Raw genomic sequence first — 23958 nt, 5'->3', positions numbered from 1 at the left:
TTCCATACGTCTTCTTGACAAAACTAGCACATCTCTAGCATAGCTTACATCAGAGTATAGTCTTCTTACGCTAGATTTATAGAACTTCTCCATGGTCTAGGCTCTGGAGCGAGGCTTTCGATGCACAAGTCGTATCTCTCATGATTAGAAACTTCCAGTTATTCCGTAAATATACAACAGGATAAACGAACGTCATGCACAGAAGACGTTTAGTGGTGACCGCGAGAGAGAGATGTTTCGGCGGATGACAAGAAACTGAGTTTGGTGACTTAAGAAGGTCAGAGCCCCGTGGGAGGGAGACGCGGGTCAGGCTTTGTAGTCCCTCAACACAAACCGAACTTGTTTTTGCGAGTTTTTGCGAGACGGAACTCCAGATCAATAATGCTTGTGCCCCGATAAGGATCACCAGAAAATTTCTTATGGCAAGAGGACAAAAGGGTCTAAATAGAAAATCTATGTAGGAATGAAAGTTAAGGCGGTGTTCGAGGGGGTTTGTAGTGCTGGGGCGCGAGAGATGTAATCACGATCTGGGGGTGCTGACGAGAGCGCCTGGCGGGGCGCTGAAGAAGGCCTTGTCGGACCAGAGGTTATCAGGCGGTCATCATTATTAGCCTCGCTACTCCTCCGTCCTCCCCCGGATACTCGCTTGTTTACCTTCAGCTTTCATGGAATATGAATAATTCATGCATTCCTGCTTGTAAATCTGCCTTGATAGCCGAGAAAAAAAAAAAGCAGTTAAGTTTATTCTTCGCGATATAAATATGTTCAGTATTTGGTCCACACACAGATGCACCGTGCTGGACCCTCGTCATAAAGAACGCATTATGAATTATGTTCGTGTTCCTGGTAACCTCTCCTTACATTTTCGTTTTCAGTTTTCTTTCATCCTTTGACTACATTTTTTTTCAATATATGATGAAACGGCCTTACCCGACTCGTTCAGTGGATCTATATATACTTATTACACGCACACGGCATCTACCCACACCACCAAATGCCTCTGTTACCCACCAGCCAAAACTAACCCTTACCATACCCACCAACCCACTCACACTATCCTACCATCTCCAGACCGCCCCTACCCGAAGCATTAACTTGCCCCCCTCCCTCATCCTAGACACACACCCACCCACCCATATTATCTTCACTCCTAAACTCATTTTCACCCACACCACTGTTACCTACAAGCCGCCTACCTTCTCCTACTGATATGGTAACTCCTAGTCACCCGCTCAGCTACGCAATCTTGTCATCTCTTAGCCATTTATTCCGTCACACTAACACGCCATCCACACTACCGTGTTATCTCATGCCTGCCAGCCCACGCTTCATACCACCTTCTAGTTACCCTGATATCCGCTCTACTATGCTATTTCACATCCGCTTACCCATCCCGCAATATCAAACCAATATTTTGTACAACCACTTTATCAAGTCACCTCTGAAACAACCCACCATCTATAGTTATCAGCTACCTGCAGGTACATATTGATACTACACATCACCCTCTCAGCTGCCCACCTATGCCAGACTACATCAACTTCTCGTATCCATCCATCCACATCACTGCTCCGCTCTTTAGCCATTAGCTCATCATCTATACCCCTCCATCTCTTAGTTACACACTGTCAGACTGCAGTCCACCCATCCGCACAATCACGCAGCCTTTTAGTCGTCAAACCAAGCTACAATAACGCCTCCTAGCCACCCATAGCATTAGATCGCCTCTCAGTCAACCAACTACTCGCAGATAAAACTTAACAGTTAACCCAAGTTTGTGCCAGCATTTACATATAGATCGAAACTATATAACCTTCTGCACTGCCCCTTAGTGAAACACGCACACACACGCACGCACGCACACGCACACACACACACACACACACACACACCAAAGAAAATTAAAGTCCTCATAAATGATGTCTCGATGGACGCATGCGCACGAGGGAAGTACGTCATAAGTTCTGTATTTATCATCCTCCTCCTAGCTCCTCCGACATCTTCTCCGTCCAGAACACCCTAAAAAAAACCTTAGAACCAGACCTGCGCCAACACTGCCAACATCAACCTTTGGAAAATGTACATGAATAAAACAGACTCGTGTACGTCAGCCTCTTATCCAATCATGTCTCATCCTCCACACCTTTACTGATCCCAGTCTCGTATACGTTGTGCGGTCTGCGCTTCTCTTTGCTGCTTTGAACGTCAAATCAACCTGGAGGAAGCACGTCAGCACTTTCATCAAAGCTTTCAATTATCGTCTATGTATTATTTTTTGACTCAAAACACAGACTCCTTGCACCTAGACTCGAGAAGAATCTATCCAGCTTTTATTCTTCCTGAACTCTCCTAGATCTACCCAGCTTGGTCCTTTTACGTATCCACTGCACAGGTAAGACCACAAGAAAAGGTGCAGATAATGGCATAAAACATCATCCTTGATCCCTCTCAAGAGGTGTTCAATACACTGACCTCCAATGCTCTTTCCAACCATCACGTGACCTTCATCCTGTAGTTTGCGATGAATTTACTGACCATTTAAATCATTGTCACCTCTTTTATACATAACAGCCCTCGTCCCCGAGAGATCTCACCATGACCCCGAAACATTTCCCTATATCATCACCTCACCACCCACCTACCTACCTAACTTGCCTACATCCCATCTTTCCAAACACACACACACACACAAATACAGTAATCATAATCAGATCATGGTCTTCAGTCCTATAACCCCTCGACCTGCCAGCTATCTAATCACTTGTACTGACAGTTTTATATGTAAAACCATATGCCATAATCTTCCTGAGTAATCTACCTTTCCACCCTATCACACAATCACTTCGCCACCCTACCATCTTGTCTTTTTGCTACCTTACCACACAGTTGATTTCTCATCTACACATTCATACCAGTCCACTCCCTTACCGTCCAACCAGCTCCCTCCCTTGCAGCATAGCCACTAACTTACTCTCCCTTTCATCCAATCATTCCCCTTGCCAGTCACCCATTTTCGCACTTTATCACAATTATTCACCTATCTCGCCTTCCTGCAACCCACCTACCCAGTCTCCATATGATTTTGCCTCCTAGGTAAAGTCTAATTTAATATACTTGTCTTGTTCCTATTCTATCATACGATTCCGCTGTAGGCAACAGAAGCATCAACATGAGGTTAGATAAGATAATTCAATCCCTTGCCACACGACTAATTTCTTATCTACAAAAGGATCTGTGACGAAGCTATGCCAGCCTGTTGCCTATTACAGAAAAGGCTCTAGCCAGATTTGAGTCCGCCCAATATTGGTATAAGATGGCGGTAAATGATACTTAAAGTATTAGTTGTTATGTTGTGTCTTTTGTCCTCAATCATAACACCGTGGAGGCCGTTGTACTCTTGATATTAGTATACGTGTGCACGAATGAAATTAAAGCTTAGACATCAATATTGAAGGATTATAAAGCCTTTGTAAAACATGCTCTCTCGTTACTCCTCGTCTCTCATCTGCTAAATTCTACAGCAAATGTTTTAGAAAATGAATTACCAGGATATGGAGACTCCACATGCCCATCCAACTAGCCAGCCATCTACCTACTTTGCAACAATATCAATCAGTCGACTTGTAACACATCCAGTTCACGAGTCTTGCCACCTAGCCATTAACGCACTTTATCAAGCACTCGCTTTGCCACTCGCCCACCCACAGACATTGCCTCTTAACAATGCAGTCAACTTCCTACATAATCGTACATTCAAACTGTCACCCACTGTGTCTTTCATTCCATCCCATCAACCAACCAATCACCCATCCTGCAACATACCCATATCCCAATGATACCCAGACACAAGTCTTTTTTTGCCAACCAGTTACACAACAATCCGGAAATGCGCTCTTTCTGTCACCCAGATAACCTGTCACCTTTCCCCCTAAGAACAACATATCACTCGGCCACATGCATTTTAAGCCACTCAGCCATCCACCCACCTTGCCATTCAGTCAACTATCATCACACCCAACTAACCATCCACCACGTCACTAAGCCTTCCTCCCGCGTTGCCATCCATCTACTAACCCTCTTTGTGACCCAGTCACCTGAACGCTAACCATCCCAGCTTTCCAGTCAAAGACCTTCCCATGACCTTGTCATAAAACATCCAACCCTCTCTTCCATCCAGCTATAAACTCGCATGCTTGAAGCCAGCCAGCCACACACAAACCCTTCTGATCAGGCATTCCTCCGCCAAGCTGCCCAAACATCTTGCAACTTTGCAGCCTCGCCACCAGCCAGCCTTGCTAACGAACCACACACACTTAGTCTTGCCACCCAACTAATTTGCCACCCGGCCACCCACACACTTTGTATCATACTTTTTTCTCCTTGCTCGTGTTCAGATAGCGGTTGGGAGTCCTTTTTTTATACAAGTTCCTCATCTTTTGATAATTCTTAGATACTTGTGATAATTTCATTTCTTTTGACTATATCTAGCCTTCAGTGATGCACCCGACTCGTTTTTGGATCAGTTGTTACATCAGTTCTGTTTATTTGATTCGCTTCTTGATATTTCTGTCCTCCTGAACGTCCTAATTTTTATATACCATCCGATGTTACTCTTAAAAGGCTGGTAAAAAAAAACTTCTGTCCCAGCACATTTTTTGTGCGAAAAATCATTTTCTCTAGACTTATTATTTTTTTTGTGTTAGACCGTCTCCTATTGGTGCTACTGACGCTTGTTCATCAAGAGAAATAACGAACCCCTTGTGGGTATACGGATCTGCATCACACTAAAATCAATGTCTTCACATCAGTCTTTGTTGTCCCTCACGCCCTACACACCATCTTGCTTACCTTTCATATCTCGTTCGCTCACTAAACCCCTGGGACTCACTATCCACTATCATTTATCTCCTCCACACACTAGCTCTCGTTTTTCATCCATAATTAATGTCTAATTATTTTTACTATGCGTTTCTGAGTCCTCTCATATTCTTTTCCATCATCGCCTCCCACGTATTTACGAGCTTCTCAATTCTCCCTTTAATCAGTTTCTTACTTTTCAAGTATTACCTCATCTTTGTTTCTTTATCTCGCTCTCTTACTCATATTGACTTCTTAAACATCTGTTTCCTCATCATTTTCTGCCTTTTTAGCTTATCTTTCTCTTTGCTTAATCATACTTTCTCCCTTCGTTTTTTTCAATCCTCCTTGAACCGTCACAGACTATACAGGTATTTTGCTCCAGCGTCCATTGCTTTCCCATATCACGTTACCCCATCTTCCCTGCCACTACTCTTCCCTGCGTTCAATAATGCTTCTGTTATTTTCCTCACCCTCATCCTCTATTGTTCATACCTTCAGCTTATCCTCCGTTATATTCCCGTAATCTTCATCTTTTTCTGGACACTGTACCTTTGCTTACTCGCTACCTCGTTTTGCCATTAACACACACACACAAATTTATATGCCGTTTTTTTCTCATTGTAAAAGCGACCTCTTGCGAGTGGTCATATCGTCTCATCCAGGGACCTAGCGATCCAGCCAATCATAGGGTTATCCACTCGTGAAATTACCAGCCCGGCTGGATACCTCGTAACGTTTAGAAAAATGACGACGACCGATCGTGGTCCCATACCGCCTATAGTCTGGTTTCTGGATAACCAATATAGTTGTTCAAAGTCAACTTTCTTGACCTACCATTAAGAAATACGTCCCCATGGAGCCTATTATCGATCATGAAATACTTACACCCCTATGGAACTTATCATTGACCATGATATTCCCATTTCATCGCGGACGCACTGTCAACTCTGACTAGAACGACTGTAAACTGCAACCTAAGAAACCCTAACCTGAAGCCACACTAAAACAGAGTCTCCGATTCCCACTGTTCAACTCGGACACCAGCTTCCCAAGTCACCCCGTCATCCTTGTACAAGTGAAGATACTCTCTTGTACCCTGTTCTCATTCCTACTTAACTCTTACTATCACTTGCTCATTGGCTTTATGCTCAGAGAGGCCATCGCTCTATTTTCTGCTCCGAAATGGACTGCGAGTACCTCAATCACTGTGCTTAGAGAAGACACACACACACATATATATATATATATATATATATATATATATATATATATATATATATATATATATATATATATATATATATATAATTTTTTTTTTTTTCATACTATTCACCATTTCCCGCATTAGCAAGGTAGCGTTAAGAACAGAGGACTGGGCCTTAGAGGGAATATCCTCACCTGGGCCCCTTCACTGTTCCTTCTTTTGGAAAATTGGCAAAGAAAAAAAAAAAATGAGAGGGGAGGATTTCCAGCCCCTCGCTCCCTTCCCTTTTAGTCGCCTTCTACGACACGCAGGGAATACGTGGGAAGTATTCTTTCTCCCCTATCCCTATATATATAGGGGAGAAAGAATACTTCCCACGTATTCCCTGCGTGTCGTAGAAGGCGACTGAAAGGGGAGGGAGCGGGGGGCTGGAAATCCTCCCCTCTCTATCTTTTTTTAATTTTTTTCCAAAAGAAGGAACAGAGAAGGGGGCCAGGTGAGGATATTCCCTCAAAGGCCCAGTCCTCTGTTCTCAACGCTACCTCGCTAATGCGGGAAATAGCGAATAGTGTGAAAGAAAAAAAAAAAAGAAAAATATATATGTATATATATATATATATATATATATATATATATATATATATATATATATATGAAGGTTTAGCTATAAGATTCCATCATCAGCCCCAAAGGAAGTGCGCTTCGAATCGACTCAAAACCCTTAACATCTTGCGTGAATGTATCAGTGGATGAGGATAAGAGGCTTGAATTGTCTTCGTTGCTCTGTTATCATACTTTGGGATTTCAGTAACTACTCTGTTCCTTGGTACCAAAGTGGTTACCTTGAACTCTATATAAAGTGATCCTTTGCTCGTCATCGTCAGATCTCGGTAATATGATACCAACCCTGATGACCCAGTCAGCCAACACCATAGTCTCGCAGCACCAGCATCAACCACACGGTTCCCCACTATACTAAAATGCTCACACCCGAAATATGCATACTTAAACGTGAGTATAAACCAACGTAGTCCAACGTAATTTGGACAACACTGTAGACTGATGAGATTCAAAATGAAGTGCTAATGAGATGGAAATATTAAATTGCAACTCAGGAACACAATTATTCATGGTTTATGCGACATGATTATGTGAAGCTTAGCTATTAGACAGTTCGCCCGACACGGTTGGCTATTACCGTCTTGCTCAACGTATAATGGGTCTTGATTAGTCTTAAGTGTAATGTTTTGTTTCATTTTTACCTGAAAACAATAACAGGCAAATGATTTCATTATCTCTTTACTTGCTGAAATGTTGCAGTATGATGAGATTTATGCAAGATGCATCGTCTCATGAATTCTCTCATTATAGCATGTTTAGATTTAAACGTAAAATATAATTCCGTTCCACCCAAGGATCGAATATTCATTTCAAGCCAAAAACCACAAAGAGAGATTTTCTGCACAAAGGTGTACAGCAACGACCCCCTCTTTACGCCACAACTGCCATCAAGTACAATATATTCACCACAACCACATGACTGTGAAAGCAACCAACACTTATAATCAGATTTATCATAGCCAACGCAACTGACATCTATATCTCAGTCTCCATTAGTGCATACTTTAGGGTACAGAGTGTTCGTACATGTGAAAACCTAAGGAATATATATGCTGTGTACTCGAAGTACGTTTAAGTAGGGGAAGGTTTTCCATTCGTATTTCATGAGTTTAGTGTTTACACAAGACGTAACTGTTTTGCTATGATAATCTTATCACTGCATTAGGAAAAGAAACCATATTAATACAATTATATTATGTTTCAGACACTGGCTAGACTTAAAAGAGGAGCAACATTGCAGGGATATATTAAACAGTGTGAGAAATATGAAAGAAACTTTTTCAAAAATGCATTAAACATTCTGTAACGAACTGATTTTTAACATTTCACAAGACATACACACTCATATATATATATATATATATATATATATATATATATATATATATAATCCCCGAGGATAGGGGGAGAAAGAATACTTCCCACGTATTCCCAGAGTTTCGTAAAAGGAGACTAAAAGGGGGAGAGAGCCGGGGATCTGGAAATCCTTCCAAACCATTTCAAATTTCCTAAAAGAAGGAACAGAGAAGGGGGCTAAGTGAGGATATTCCCTCCAAGGCTGGTCTACTGTTCTTAACGCTACCTCGGGAAATTGCGAATATTTATGAGGAAAAAAATTTATACATATATATATATATATATATATATATATATATATATATATATATATATATACATGGGAACAACTTTTCCAATCTATATCTGCTGAGGATTAATTAATCATATAATCATAGTAAAAGGGAATGGATGATCACATGTCCTGTGGCTTACTGAAGAGATATGAGGAGATATTTTCACATTCTGCAAAAACTACAACTGGGGATGTTATAATGCCTCTCGCCCATCTTCCGTTGATGTGGCATCGCAAAAAAAAAAAAAAAGAAAAAAAAAAGATGGTTGCAGCATAAACTCCTCTAAGCCGTCCCTGTAGCAAATACGCTATCGTTGCGTTTACTATGAATAATTCTGCGTTAAATCATTTAAGTTTAAACATTTCCTAGAGTCTCTTTACTGTTTGGTTTTGCTTGGTAGATATTCTGTAAACACGTTTTCGTTCCAAGATTAGTTCTAGTGCCCAAACTTCTCCGAAATGTCAATATATTACTAGGCTCCCCAAAATCTACCTTTCGAAGCTTCAGTCATTCTGGTCACTGCAGTAGCCAGGAATAGTCCACACTAACACTTCTCTGTACGAGTCTCACCACCTGCAACGCCCTCTCTTCCTCCTCCTCCACCTTCTAGAACCCTCTCCCCCTCCCAACCCCCACCCCTCACACGGCCATTCACTCCTCCAACACCCACTCCGTACACTCCGTCCCTCAACCCTACGGTATCCTCCCTGTCCAGATCCGCATCCATGCACGGACCTTCCTTCCCGCTCCCCTCTCTTTGGATGGCTTTCTCTTCCCCCGGCTCTCAACCCTTGCACTGACCTCCTCTTTACCGCACCCCCTACCCTCCCTGCACGATCCACGCCTCCCCATACCCCGTCTCTCCTCCACCGATCCCCATCCATAGAACTGCCTTCCTCTTCCACGAGCTCCCTATCCCCGGCATGATCTTATCCTGGCTTGTCTGGTCTTTATGTCCGACACAGTTCAACATTATCAGCTGTGCTGGACTATGCAGGACATAGTCCATTATATATGGACTAAATAAATATTGTTTTCTGTGAAGAACCGTACCTGAAAAGTGACCCGATTGTGTTCTTTTGTCATACGGAACATCTCTAGCTTGGCTAAAGGAAATCGGCAAAGCCTTCTCAGGGTTATATATGGACGACTACGCCAATGCTACATTACGAGTCTGTAGGAGAGCGAGGGTGCACGTTGATCGCAAGGCTAGAAGGCCACTTAGTTCCATCAGCGACTTCCTTCATCAGGTGGGTGGAGTGCACACACACCTGAGTCACAGGCGACATTAACATACAACAGTAAATACCCGGACATTTTCGGGGAACGGGGATGAAGCCAACGCACCGTGATGATTAATGAAACTCGCCACAAACGCCCCGTGCGCAGGGGTCATTGTACAGGTCACGGCAGAGCGACCATTTACGCCCAAAGGGCTTGATGCAGATCACGATGATAAGTATGGTTGGTGTCCTGAGAGTTAAAGTTATCATAAGCTTGCGAAGCGATGCTTTCCCAGCAGAGGTAAACTTGGGGTCGATTCTCCTCCTCCCCTTCCAGTTTACTCCTTTTCAACTGCCATATCTATAACCCAAGTTCTGCATTGCATCTCGTGGCCTCATACTGTCCCTTCTCCATCCTTCTCTTAAGATTAATACCTGCCAGTATTCCTGGTTCTTACTGCAGGCTGTCTACTGGGCCATCTCAACACCTGCACCTCTCATCCGTCCCTGCCAAGACCTTCCATTCATGCCAAATTGGTCTTTTCCTAAACCTTCTGCCCATTCATAGGTCCTCGTGTTCTTATTCAGCCTGGATAATCGCTTGTGGGTAATGACTCAGACATATTGTTAGGAGGCTTTTTATTCATTTACGGAATTTTGTCCCTATGGAAAGTTTTTTTTTTTTCTTCTTGCCTTAATGTGTATTCTGACCTTTAGCTTCCTGTATCTTGGATCGCTGCTCCTCTTGCTGTCTTTCTTTTCCCCCCATCACCTTGTCTTGGGATCTGTTAAGTTATCTCTGCTAAGCGCAGGCCTCTGTTTATTCGTCAGATATAATGCGTAAGTTTTGACTTAGTCGATTGGCCAAAGTGAATGTAGATAAGTATGACATCTTGAGCTCTGACGTAAACTAAGGGAACTAGACTTAAGCAGTCAAGTTCTCAATTCAATCTTCAGTACATATCATTAATGTTATTCCTGTAGATATCAAACTCAAAAGGATGAAGTGAAAAAGATTTTGAGTGATTGGGTCCTGAACATACAGGAGAGTGTACATGTGTATGTATATATATATATATATATATATATATATATATATATATATATATATATATATATGAATATATAATTGTATGTTGATATGTATATGTATGTATATGTGCATGTATGAGCGTTTATATGTATATAAAAGTGGATGAGCCATTCTTCGTTTGTTTCCTGGCGCTACCTCGCTGACGCGGGTGAGAGCAATTAAGTATATGTACACTTATATATAATCGACGCTCAAACAATATTTGACAGAGTAGGCAACAAAACTTTGTTAAATATGGTTGTGATCAAAATATCAAAGGTAAACGTGAAAATGAAAGTAATTTTCTAACATCGAAAATCTAGCGACAGCTAATGGAATGTTCTCCCAGGAGCACCTTCAACCTTATTTGTATCAATGACAACAAACATTCGTAAATGATAAGTATACATCAAAGCGAGTAAAATGACAGGATCGGAAAATATGACAAAAACATGCAAAAATGAAATTATTTCAAAACATGGGTAGAGGGCAACATATTTGAATCGACTGAAGTACAATGTAAGGAAACAAGTCGCGGAGTGATTTAGAAATATGTGTAAGATCCCACAAAGACCTAATGGAGAAAGACAAAGTGATGAAAACGTCAACTATTAGGTGACGTCATGAAAATTCTTTTTTAAGATACACCTGATAGGACAGTACGGGTCAAGCCACGTAGGTAATGGTATAATGACTAGAACTTTCAATACGAGAGACAGACAGCAGTAGATGAAAAATATAACCGATGTGTACTAAAGCAACAGAACTGAATAATGAATCGTCGTTTAAGAATAAACAAAGACGGAGAAATAAACAGGCTAGAGTGAATTCAGAAACATTTCATAATCAGTATCGAGAGAATAGATTCTTTTATGCGACATGTAGGTGAAGGATAAAAAACAACTTATTCAGATTCCTAGAAAGAGGATGAAAAAGGCACACGATTACCAATGCGATGTAACAAATTGAAGGCATCAAATACAACGTCGTGGATCGGAAAGATTTTTAATGAGAAAGAAATCGAATTATGTTTCCCGTAATACATTGGAATATACCCAAAAAAATATCAAACACACATATACGAGAGTCCTGAAAAAAGATGGAATGACTGTGTAATGTATGGAAAGGAGAATAAACATACATGGGACAATTACAGAAATATGAAAACTTGATACAGGGATGAAAACAAAGCTCCACGTGAACCCAGGGTTGATCATCATGTCACGTTGTGGCAGCGGAGGAGAGAAACAATGTTATGAATCACACAGCAAGTGCAGCGAGTGCTAGGCGTCTTCCCTACTTATTAATGAAATATTATCCTCCTATTCCCTTCCTCACTCTTCCTTCCTACCCTCTATTCCTCTCCGGTTACCGACTCATCTATCCCTCTAATTCTACCATCCCCAACCCCCAGGTTCTCTCCAAGTGCCACGACTCTCATACTTCCTATACTTTGACCATCAGTTCGGAGAGTTTCTCTTCTTCTGCCTTCACGTTCAGTATGAAAAACAGAAACAAGTGACGCAAGGAAGGAAGAGGATAATTCTTTAGTGGTGGTTAAGATAATGGGTATAGGAAAGAAAACCAAAGTGCTCAGGATGATAAGTGGAAGTGAATAGAGGGAGGAGAGTGTAGATACAGAAGAGGAGGAAGAATGTGAGTATATAGGTCGCTCATGAATAAAACTAATCTAAATTATTGGAAGCTATTATTCACTGAGTGAGGGGTCAGCCAGAGCTGCTTCTAACTGATATGCAATTTGTGTTTGGTTGTCTCACTCGTGTGATATACATCAATCAGGAAACAAACTTCATTTCTACAAGAGTAAGAACGCAACCGTCACCACCTCAAAACTTGTACAAATTTGATTTCAGTCAAGTTTTCAAAAACAAAGAACCATACGGTTGAGTTTACGTTAGCATCGACAGCTTGCTTGAGCAGCTAAAATCGCATGGGCTCTAAGGAGGCTATGGTCCCGGGGAACACTAACCGTATTGCTGAGGAGGTAGGAGATTCCAAGCTCAATGTATCGAGTAGTGTTGAGAGAGAGCCAAAAGAGGGCGTATTACCAACTTCGGAGTTTCCTGAACCATAATACACCCACAGCATCAGAACTGTTGGCATTACTTCGTCTCAATAAGATCAAGCTACCTGGCTGGACATATGCCAGGTTTCTCTTACCAATGCCAGAACAATCCATCGTACTTTGCGTTTTGTCCTCACTCTTATTCAACTCAATCCTCATTTTCGTTGTCCCTCTTCTGCATTGTAAAGCCTGTTTTTGAATACTTGCGTCCGTGACTGAGGCCTATGTTACAGAATAGGTTTAGATAACATATGTGGAAGGACACGGATGGAGGATACAGGAAAATTGCTTTGCTTTGTTTTGTAGCAATTGTTTAACAAAGGGGAACAATAAGAAAATCTAGATAAAACTTCTCAAAAAAAAGGCTAATGATGATTGGGGGTGATGATGAGGAGGAAAAAAAGATGAACGATTATGAGGATAACGAAGGTGATGGAGACGATGACTAAGTTGGTGAATATGAGCAGTGATGGTGATGATAAAGCAAGTGATGTTGAAGAGCAGAGGTAGTGTCTAGCGAAACGAGTAGTGGTATTACGAAGAGAAAGGTAGTGAAAATGAGGTGATCAAGATTATACGGACAAAGAGGGAAAGCGCAAGACAGGAAAGAAGGGAAGAGGAACGAAAAGCTTAATGGAGATGGGGATTAGGAACACAGGAGAAACATCGAAAAAGAGGTCAAACCGAGAAACAGAAAAGAACAATTCCCTTCAGGAAACCAGACACTAATACAAAAATCTCGTAGTCTGTCTCCCTTCACGTTTTGTCGTCCCTTAGTATAGTCAATTATAGCAAGCACAACAGTTACACACACACACACATTGGGCATATCGCAGACCCACTGCTTATGGAATCCTGATGGCGAGTCCTAGTATTACAGGTGCAGGAGAGGCGGTAGGACCCGAGGCAGGTGCTGGAGGACGGATCTTATTTAAACCGGACATGTACACGAGAGTGTGAGAGTCAGTTGATACCCTCGGGCGGTGTGTGTACAAGAGGGAAGGAGAGAGGGAGGTGGAGGATGTGTAGTAGAAAAGAGGGGTGGCGGTAACGGGAAATGGCATCACAGAAGCAAGGAGGGAAGTGTAGGAGAGGATGGGAGGAGGAGGGAGGTATGTGTAAAATGTAAATCATACGGAGTGAAGTGTTGGAGGTGCATAGAGGGATCTTATTGGGATGGGGATCCCTTATGTATCTATGTTAGTCTCTATCAATCTGTTTTCACCAATTTCTACTTAACGTTTTTCTCACATTGCTGTTGTTCTGATTTCGCTCAATTGTGATCTCGTTCAGTTTTCAAGCGAACTTAAATGATCAGAGTGAAAACAATCATTTGATGCGATAGCTATTTTTGAAACAGGCCATTACACACAAAAACTGGCGTTTCATGCAGTTGATTTCGCCACCAACAGTTCGATTTAGGCATTTTTTAATGTACGTTTTACTCAAGTTTGTTACATTGTTACAAATAAACAGTAACTTTTAGGATAGAAATTTGCTTGATATCTGTTTTTGAGCATTACTTATGACATTTCAGCAAATATAACAAAAGCAATTTGTTGTCTCCTTGATTCCTACAAACTAACAGGATCCCAGTTTTTCTTGCAGCAAGGTTGCGCCTGGACGAGACAGTTAAATGGCCTCGGTAGCTCTTGTCCAATCTCTAGCTGTCAGGTATAATGTACCTAAACCAGAGCCAGTTCTCAACAGCCAATCCCCACAGACCTTTGTTTACTATATACCACACTGTTCTAGTTTACTCTACCTTGTCCACGCCTCGCACCCACTTGCATCTCTACTCGCTCAAAACATCTTTCTCTCCATCTGTACATCTCCAAATCGGTTTCCCCCTTCTTATTCCCTCTACATGCAACACGTAGATCCTCTTAGTTAGGCTCTCCTCACTCATCCTCTTCATTTCGCCGAACCATTTCGGCACATACTTTTCAGTTCTCTCAGCCATACTCCTCTCACTATCACGCCTCTCTCTTTTACTTTATTTCTTACCCGACCGACCCTCCTCACAGCACATACTGAACTTGTGCATTTCATTTCCTGCGAATCCGTATCTCCTATACACTATCTTTTAGACTACTAGTATATCCATCTCTGTCCTTAAAGACAGTGACCTCTCTTTCCGCACACCTCCCAGTTCAACCTCACTATGTCTAAATAATATTACACAATTCTATCCGCTGGCATGTCCACTCCTTTATCCTAAAACATTCCAATTTCCCCAGATTCTTTTCCGTCAAACTCGCACATCAACTGACTTGCCTCTCTGCCCTGCTAAACATTATAACCTTACTTCTATCTATATATGCTTGTAGGTTTCTACTTTCACATATTCTCAAGATCAAGAACCCAGATTCTGTAGTTTCTCGCTTGAGTCTGCCACAGAGACATGAAATTAGCAAACAGTAACAGACTCGCTTCACATGCCCACCCACCTCAAACGGATTGCAAACCCAACCCATCTTTCCAAGTCCCTTACATTTACCTCTTACCAGACTACCAGCTCGAGGTAACACAAGAGTGAAAAGAGACCTTACGAGAGGCTGTGTAACTTCGGAAGTACAGTCTCAAAGAATTTTACCCTTTTAGAGTAGCACAATCTTTAGCTGTGGTTGCTTCTGGAAAAGAGGTCGAGGTGTAGTTACAAATTCAAAAACAAAAAGTATATGAAATACACACACATTATATATGAGAGGCTGTATCATAGGGAACAAAGTCATCAAAGAGCTCACTCCAAAGGAGTCTATCATCTTCCTGCTACTGGAAGCAGCGCAGCCTTGGATCTTTGGAAACCCCTTTTGTTGTTTTCTATTTTTGTCTCATCTATTAACTAGATATCTTCATTACGTTTTTTTTTTCGTATCTTCATCTTTTCTCTACCTTTTTGATCCGAAGCGCTCCGACAGACCCATATATAAAGACAACCAATCACACTAACATACCCACGGACACTAGAGCAAGGTTAGCAAGGCACGCGGTTGAAGAGGTGCCGTTTGTGACAATGGGATAACGGAAGCGTGACGGTGAAGAAAGCGATGACAAAGCCAGCGGTGGTGAGGAGGGACGTTATGTTGCCTGTGGTGAGCCGACCTGCGACCCCCGGGGTCCTGCTGGGCCTCGCTTCATCCGGTGTTCTCTTTCCGTAACTAAATAGTCACCCAAGATTTACAGCTCGTGCTCCACAACCTTCCCTCCTCCTCTGGGGGAAGAATGACCCTTGTGACACTTACATGTATAATCCATTATTCTCAGACTTCGCCAGACAGTCAATGATATGCTTAGCAGCGGAAAATGGTCTTTATAAAGCGTGGGTTAGCCTCCTTCCCAAGGACCGGTTCGTGTTCCCTTACAAATCCCTGGTAAGAAAAAAAAAAAAAAAGGAAAGACAGTAAAACAGGTTTACTCAACATATCACTTCAGAAGAGGAATTACTTTTTTTCTCGTAGCGTGAACCTCTATTGATACGTACGCCAAAAGAAAAAAAAAGACAAAATATTATAGCTTATAAAGACTCTGGTCATCATCACTATGACAGTAAAGGTACAGAAGCCCTTCATAAGCGCGGTTTGCGTGAGGCTACAGATAGGATCCGAGAGCTTCGGTTTACCGGACAAAAGGAGTTGGCCACTTCCCATCCGGCTTTGTGGTTTCTGATCCTAAACCGCCTGAAATCTTTACCTGCTTCATAGTATGTGTGATCAACGATGAGAATGTCCAGTATACAAAAATATCTGTGGGAAGTTGGACATTTTAGGGGGGAAAGACATAAAAAGGAAAAAAAAATAGGGATGAAGTGGTAATTGTGAAAGAAAAAGATGTCAGGGAGGTAATAAGAGGAGAAAGAGACAATAGATTCCACAACAACAACGTCTTGACAGTCAGCAGGACACCCGACATTACCAGGTATAATCATGTGAACATATATATCTCATTCACTCTTCCAGCGGCAACCCTTTAAATTCACAGCCGTGCTCACTTTCGTCGAAATAACGGGCTTTGAAACAGTTTCGTTATCTGATAATCTGGTACAAAAGATTTTAAGAAGTGGTTCAGAAAAGAGCGAAACACGGAACGGGAAGTAGGTACATGGGGTAAATAGAGTAAGTACGAATAAGACATGGGAGTTATGTGCACTACGGTTAACGGTGGGGGTAAAAAGACTGACTATAGCTCTATGTTGGGTCCTTTACATCATCGCTGAGGGTGTTGAGAATAGAATGGAACCAGGAGAACTGGTGCGAGCCAGGTGCTGGCTCCTCCACGTCACTAAGGGTGGTCAAAACAGCCCGGGCAATATGGGACTAGCGAGCCTGATTTTGGTCTGCGTCCATCAGTTTTATCCAGGACGACGGTAATCGAAGATTGTATTGTTATAATCTGACCCGTCATGTAAATTAAGGTGTGTAGCATGAGCGTTGCAGACTATGTCTTCACATATATTTTCCGGTATCGACAACTGGAAAAAAAAAAGGATTACTTATATTGTCCGTAATGTTCAATTTCATATACAATTTTACATTATGTAACAACATACACACACAAAAAAAAAAAAAAAAATAGTGCAATGACTTAACCCACTGGCGACGAGTCCGCTAAGGCCTGCATGGATTCGAAGCCTGGGCTCGGCAGTTAGTCCATACCAAACCCAAGTGCTCATCCTCCCCTTAGGATTGGTCGAGAAATAGATACAGAAAAGCTTAGGTAGGGCTTTGTGCTTATATAAATACGTAAGAGTAAAGACATATATACGAGGTTAAGTGACAGTAACACGAGTGTAAAACTTTCTACCAGTTACTCACAAATCAGAGATTTAGCTTTACTTACAGAGAGAGAGAGAGAGAGAGTGTCTCTACCTCACTCCTACATCTATTCGTAGATTAACCTATTTACTGTATTTTCTTGGTACTACATATTCAGCTTCAGACAGCAAAATTCTCAAACCGTTAATATTTCTTATAAAAAATACCGTGTGTATATATATATATATATATATATGTATACAGCAGAACGCAACATATGACCATAAAGTATTAAGAAAATCCGGCAACCCGCAAGACAGAGGGTGACTGACGTCACGTCCGGTAAAGGCACGCGCCAGAAGCCTCAAGACAAGCGAGCGAGCGAGCGTCTGGCTGGTGTGGCTTTTACAGGGGCAGAGGTGCAGCACAGTGTGGTTACTGTGGGGCACCGGGGTTACCCAGTGGCTACCGCAACACTTGAGGCTTCAAAGGCGGCGAGAGACAGGATAGTGAAGACTCCCTGACCGACGCGTGGCGGGGAAGGTGAAGACCAGTGCTCAGCGGCTCCACAGGAACTGCTGGTGCTGTGTGTGTGGGATTACTATTTGTGTTATGGAGAGTTGTACACTTGTGGCGTGTGAATGTATGTGTGTGTTGTGTATATGTATGTGTGTATATGTGTGTGTGTATGCATGCGTGTTGTGTATACGTGTTTGTAGATGTTACTGAAGCTTTTCGAGTTTAGCCAGGTACGTGGTACTGTTTAGTAATTACAACGAAGCACGAATTCTTCAAGTGATATATCTGTAATAACGTAGACTGTGCATAAAGGTTTATTTTACAGTTTCACATGCAGTTTTGGGACTAGAGCGATGATTATTTGGGAATAACTGAACGACTTTGGAAACAGGACATCGACCATGAGAGTGGGGGAATAATGGAATACCTACGAAAGTGAATACCATGCAGAGCAGAGTATGGTACCTCAAGAGGACAAAGGCCAATAATCTTAGTGAATTTAAAGTGATAGAATGAATGTGGAGTCAGTTTATCAGCTAATTTTTATTTCTTTTTGCTACAAATGTAGGATTTTCTTACTTTTCAGTTTCTGTAAGCATAAAATAACCTCTAAAGCAAGGTTTTACCGAGATGCCATACGTATGCTAACATCAAAATATCTAACTGTAGTCTATGCCTCAGCAGAGTTTACCAAAAGCACGATTGATAAAACTTCTCCAAATATTGTTCGTGGATGCAAAGGCAAATCTAATTGTTAAGCAAAATTCGAATAAAAATTTGTTTTTACTTGAAATGCTAAGTGGTGACCTGCAGAAAATGATCAGGTTAAGAGAATGGCTCATGATACTCAGCGATCAAAACTCTGATTCATGATTTATCCATATGGAGCCCTTTCATAGTAAGTCCCCATTTGTCACACCATTATCTATCTAATCACTTAAAGGGTGTTTGTGGATCTATCGTTTATCTAATCTATCTAGCTATCAATCTATCAATATGAATAGATAGGTAAAGAGTGACAGGTATATTTTCCCGGCTGATTGCGATACGACGAGTGATGGAGGAACGATATTAGGGTAAATGGATTTCAGCGATGTTAGGGGACTATTGCTGGACGGTAGCAAGAGATGCTCCAGGACTTTTATACGAACGACAGGCGAAGAGGCGGTGCGTTTAATCGAGGTAAGCCAGTGCCACCAATATAATGTCTTTACATGTAGCACGCAAGGTACCAATTCTTTTCTAAACTGTAGCTAACAGAGCTTTTTCCTGATCACTTTCGTGTTCAGCGACTCCGAAATCTATAACGAGAAATACATTTCATCTCAGAAACATAGAAAAGTCAAACCTTTTTCATCATAATCTATAAATCAAACAATCCGATTTAAAAACATGTACCTAAGTGATAAACATTCAACAGTGTACAAACACGTTTAGATCTTCTAAAACACACTACCGGAAAACCAGGCGTTACTCTAGTAAACAGCCATGATTTCTCAAACCACATTCACAATACCAAACTACCTAACCTACCAGCTCGACCACAGCAGCCACTTAACCGCATGAGTGACCACAGCCGTCAGGAGAGGCTTGCAACAACCTTTTCGACGAGTTTCAGTTCTTTGACAGCTCTCTGTAAAACCGATACCTTCGGTGAGCCTAGTCAAAATCCCCCATATCCCCTCGGGGATGTCTATATGAATGGATTACCACAAGATCCTTAGGATCCCAGAACCACCCAATATCATCAGCGATTTCTTCACGATATACACTAACATCGGACACCCTATCACAAACACAACAGGAAGAAACACCCTGGGCTAAACTTCCAAACCTTTATAGGACACTCGATCTTTACCAAACCGTGTACAATACTTGAAGATGGAAGACCCTACCACTGTATCCACAGGGAATACAGCGATCACATGCCCATAAAATTCACGATATCAATCACTCCAATCTTCAATACACGGTACACAGCGATTAGCTACCCTAAAGCCAACTGGAACTTATCCATTAGAATAATCAGCAAAGATCTCCCCTATAACGACCTTGAAAGGAAGAAAATATGGATGAGACAAGGCCCTACGAGATGGCATGAAACCATCGGAGAGCACTCAACTGCATCTCTCATCAACAGATTTGAGACATTATCATATCCTCCTGCTCACGAAATGATACACTAAATACCCTCTTACCAGCATCTTATCTCACACCAACTACTACGGTCGGACATTTGCCCTATACCAACATCGTAAGGGCCTCTAACAGACCTTAATGGATAAGGTAAAAGCACAACATAACCTACACCAGGAAAAAACGATCAACGTTCTATCGTAGAAGTACAGCGAGCCAAGAGCATTCTGGCAGAGAGTCAGACGTTTACAAGGAACTCCCAGAGGTAGATCAGATATCTGAAAGTCAACAATAACAAAATTGATCATCAAGGTATGGCAAGAGTTCATGAACACACGGAAAGCGGTGTTTAAGATTATACTTGAATGAAACAGAAACCACAACCAAGATCATGAAAAAGAAAAAACAGTCTGGTTGACGCGGTACAGAGGAAGACTCATCCTACACCATACCACAGACTCAGCCCGACTGTCCTCTGACCTCTCAAGGGAAATTTACTTGCCAGAACTTCGCACAGCCACTGAGAAAACTCAAAAGCTCAGCCCCGGGGATAAGTTAAAAAGACAAGAAACAAATAAGCATGCTACTTCCAAAGGGGCATCACTACCCTTTCAACACCTACTATGTTATGCTTAGCACAGGATGCTTCCCCGAAATTTCAAAGACACCAGAATAATATTGATATCAAGACCAGGGATGCCAGATACAGACCCGAAGAACTATCGACCCATATCGCTCCTGGAAGTGTCACGGAAGCTTTCCGAAAGAAGCAAGAGTATAAGAGTACATCTGGTATATAATAGCCTCTATTACGCAGATCAACACGGCTCTCGGAGGGGTAAAGTCACTACTTCGGCAACTGTGGCAGCATAAAATTGCCATTTCGCGAGGACAAGGAATAACCAGTACTGTTATGCACAGAGATATAAGCAACGCCTTTGATGATTTACGGACAAACAGTCTACAGTATGATTTACTACTACTAAGCATACCAGAGATCACAGGATGACTACAGAGTAACTTGCTATACCAACACAAGGCGGAAAACATTATCAGCTCTGCAACGTCACCCAAATTCCCGACACTTATCGGGTTCCCCGCAGAGCAGTGTCAGATCCGCAACATTATTCCTACCTTACACAGCTGCCATTTCCCCACCGTTTGGTGAATGAGCATAGAGATGCATGCAGATGACGCCACTCGGTTAGCAGCAGTTTCGAGCAACTCCCTCCCACAAAAGATTCGTTTGAAGCAGAGGCAAACTGAGTAATCATATTCGAAGAGGACTGGAAGATTGAAATAAACGAGTTTACTATAGTGGCGCAAGGAAGAACTATACTGAACAATTTAGTGACACAAGGTAATAAGATAGCGCACAATAATAGCCGCAGAATCCTGGATCACACATTAATATCAAGCGTAACATTGTGTGACTAAGAGGTCAAAAAAAGGAAAACCGGCCCAGACCATTTTGTACAGATTCTATCATCCCGGAGAACCAAAAATGGAATTTGGTCAGTACCATGATTTTATATATACCTACCCTAACCTACTAACCTGTTCCACCTCTCATCCAAATCACACATGATAAAGTTGCAGAGAATACAACGTTGGGTTCTGCGATGTCGCAAATGAAAAACACCCATAACTTGATTTTCTTCATAGAAGGCATCGCATCATTCTAATATGATATACACTCCAGCTTACGTCTTATAACAAAACAGTCAATGTTTACTTTTCCACAAGAAATACCATAATCATATGCTTACACACACACAAAGACATGGCAAGACGAGTGTAAAACTCTCCGCTTAACGCGCAATTAGCAAGATAAACGCGCGCACACACACACACACACACACACACAGATTATGAAACTAAACTTACCCAGAGCTTAAGATGAGCATCCATTTAATTTTCCTTACCTCCTGAGGAGAAATACACGTTTACAGCGTTCGCCACATAACGTGTCATAAGGTGAACTATGAGCATCGGACAACCCTCAGAATAAGTATATCATTTTGAAATATAAAAATAATCGACTTAAAACTTTCATTCACTTGAAACGATACAAAACTGCGCTCAACGTACTAAGTGAGCCGATGCACGAACAACAGCGTTGAAAATATTGAGATTTGGGTAATATTCTAAGCGTTTTGTACATGACCTATTAACACCTGAAATATAACAAAAAACGCTCAACATACAACAATTTGTTGAAACAACCACCAAACAGATAAATGGACCCATTAGAAAATTATGATACGGTAAAAAAAAAAATAGATACGGAATATTAGTATGGAGCGAGACCAACAGGCGAATGGAATAAGTTGCCTAGCGATGTTATGAACGCTAATACTTTAATATCTTTAAGCTTGTATTAGTCCATATATGTTTAATATCCTCATGTACAGTGAAACCTAGTCATTAAACATCTTTCAGCATAGAAACGTAGTTGAAACACGAATTCGACACATTTTCTATGGAGTATGATCGCAAGTTTCGATTATAATCAATAATTACGAGAAACGATATCACTAAACATCTTTCGGGATATAATGCAACCGTTCCAACATAACAGGTAAACAAGTTGATGAATAAGCAATCATGTTACTTACCTTCCTCCGCCTGACAGGTGTGTACGACGTGTGACGGCCATCAATCGTGAGCAACGAAACTTACAGATCAATCGCTTTTACAAACTTCTAAACACCCACTCTGCTCTGTATTCAGGTACCATTTATGTTTTTGAATGCTGTACTGTATTCAAGTTCAGTCACTTTAAGTATATCATTTTTCAGTTCTTTAGGCGAGGTCCACAACGTGACTGACACCACTAGAGGCGTGCTTAGTACTTGCGATATAATATAATTTCACACAGTTATAGAGTACTATACTGTCCGCGTGACGATATCCTCCCTCCTGCCGTGGGTGAGGTGTGAGGACAACTGACGTGACCCTGGTGTTGATTGTGACCAAGCAATAACACACCATGTATAACAAGCGTGTTGACCATCGAATCAGTTGTTCTAGTGGACTTTTGCGGGCTAGTGAAGCCTTGATGTCTTATTTCTTGATTTCTATAGTAATGTCAAGGGTAACTTTACCTTTCACTATGGCACCTATTTTTCTTTAGTCACAATAGCTTGGTAAAATTACAGTTATTGAAATCAAGTCTGGAAAACAGCCATCATTTTACATGGTCACACGGTAAGAAACACTTTTTTTGCGTTAAACAATGCGACAACATGGACGAAGTATTTTGAGAAATGCCCATTAGTCTGGCCTCACATTGATGGCTTCTTTCATGATATTGTAATATCTGGATTGCCAGTGGCATTTCCTGTCATTTGCCATGATGAATGATGAATGTTATATTAATTTCTTATTTCGATGGAAATAACTATAAAGTGAGCTACCATAATTATCGGGAAATTTGTCTCCCATTCACGCTTACCAACCCTACCGAGACAACACGAGTAATGTTGACCATTTCGAGCACTTCGTATTACGTTGATATTGTTTCCCTCAAGCTTTCATTACAGCTTAACATGTCAGAAGCTTAGTGATCACGAAAGTTTGCCAGTCTAAAATTCAGTTGTTTCTATCTCACTCGACTGTCGTGTTGACGAACATTAAAAGCAGTCTATATTGCTGTATGTAATCACTTGTACCAAAAGTTTCTGCAATCATTGACGAGATTCTCGTTCATGGTTATCGACTCTGCTGATTTACATAAAGCAAATCAGGAAAGCGACTGAAGTAATTCAATGACATCCCATAACTTACAGACAAGGAAGAAGTGCGTTGAAGAAAGAAAAAAAACTATATTTAAATTCACGTTTAAGAAAG

The 23958-nt window shown here is 41.5% G+C and overlaps 1 protein-coding gene across 3 annotated transcripts in view; it reads right to left on the bottom strand.

The window, feature by feature from the left end:
- The window catches only part of LOC139754901 (uncharacterized), a 416477-nt gene extending 393435 nt beyond the window's left edge, over window positions 1–23042 (bottom strand). For all 3 annotated transcript variants that reach the window (XM_071672727.1, XM_071672729.1, XM_071672728.1), the window contains exon 1: window positions 22725–23042. In XM_071672727.1, coding sequence (XP_071528828.1) covers window positions 22725–22765 — 41 coding nt within the window. In that variant the 5' untranslated portion in view covers window positions 22766–23042. The remainder of the gene's footprint in view (window positions 1–22724) is intronic.
- Window positions 23043–23958: the final 916 nt, after the last annotated feature.

Source organism: Panulirus ornatus, chromosome 18 (assembly GCF_036320965.1).
Source record: "Panulirus ornatus isolate Po-2019 chromosome 18, ASM3632096v1, whole genome shotgun sequence".
Taxonomy (NCBI): Eukaryota; Metazoa; Arthropoda; class Malacostraca; order Decapoda; family Palinuridae; genus Panulirus; species Panulirus ornatus.
This window is presented reverse-complemented; position numbering and strand designations above follow the sequence as displayed.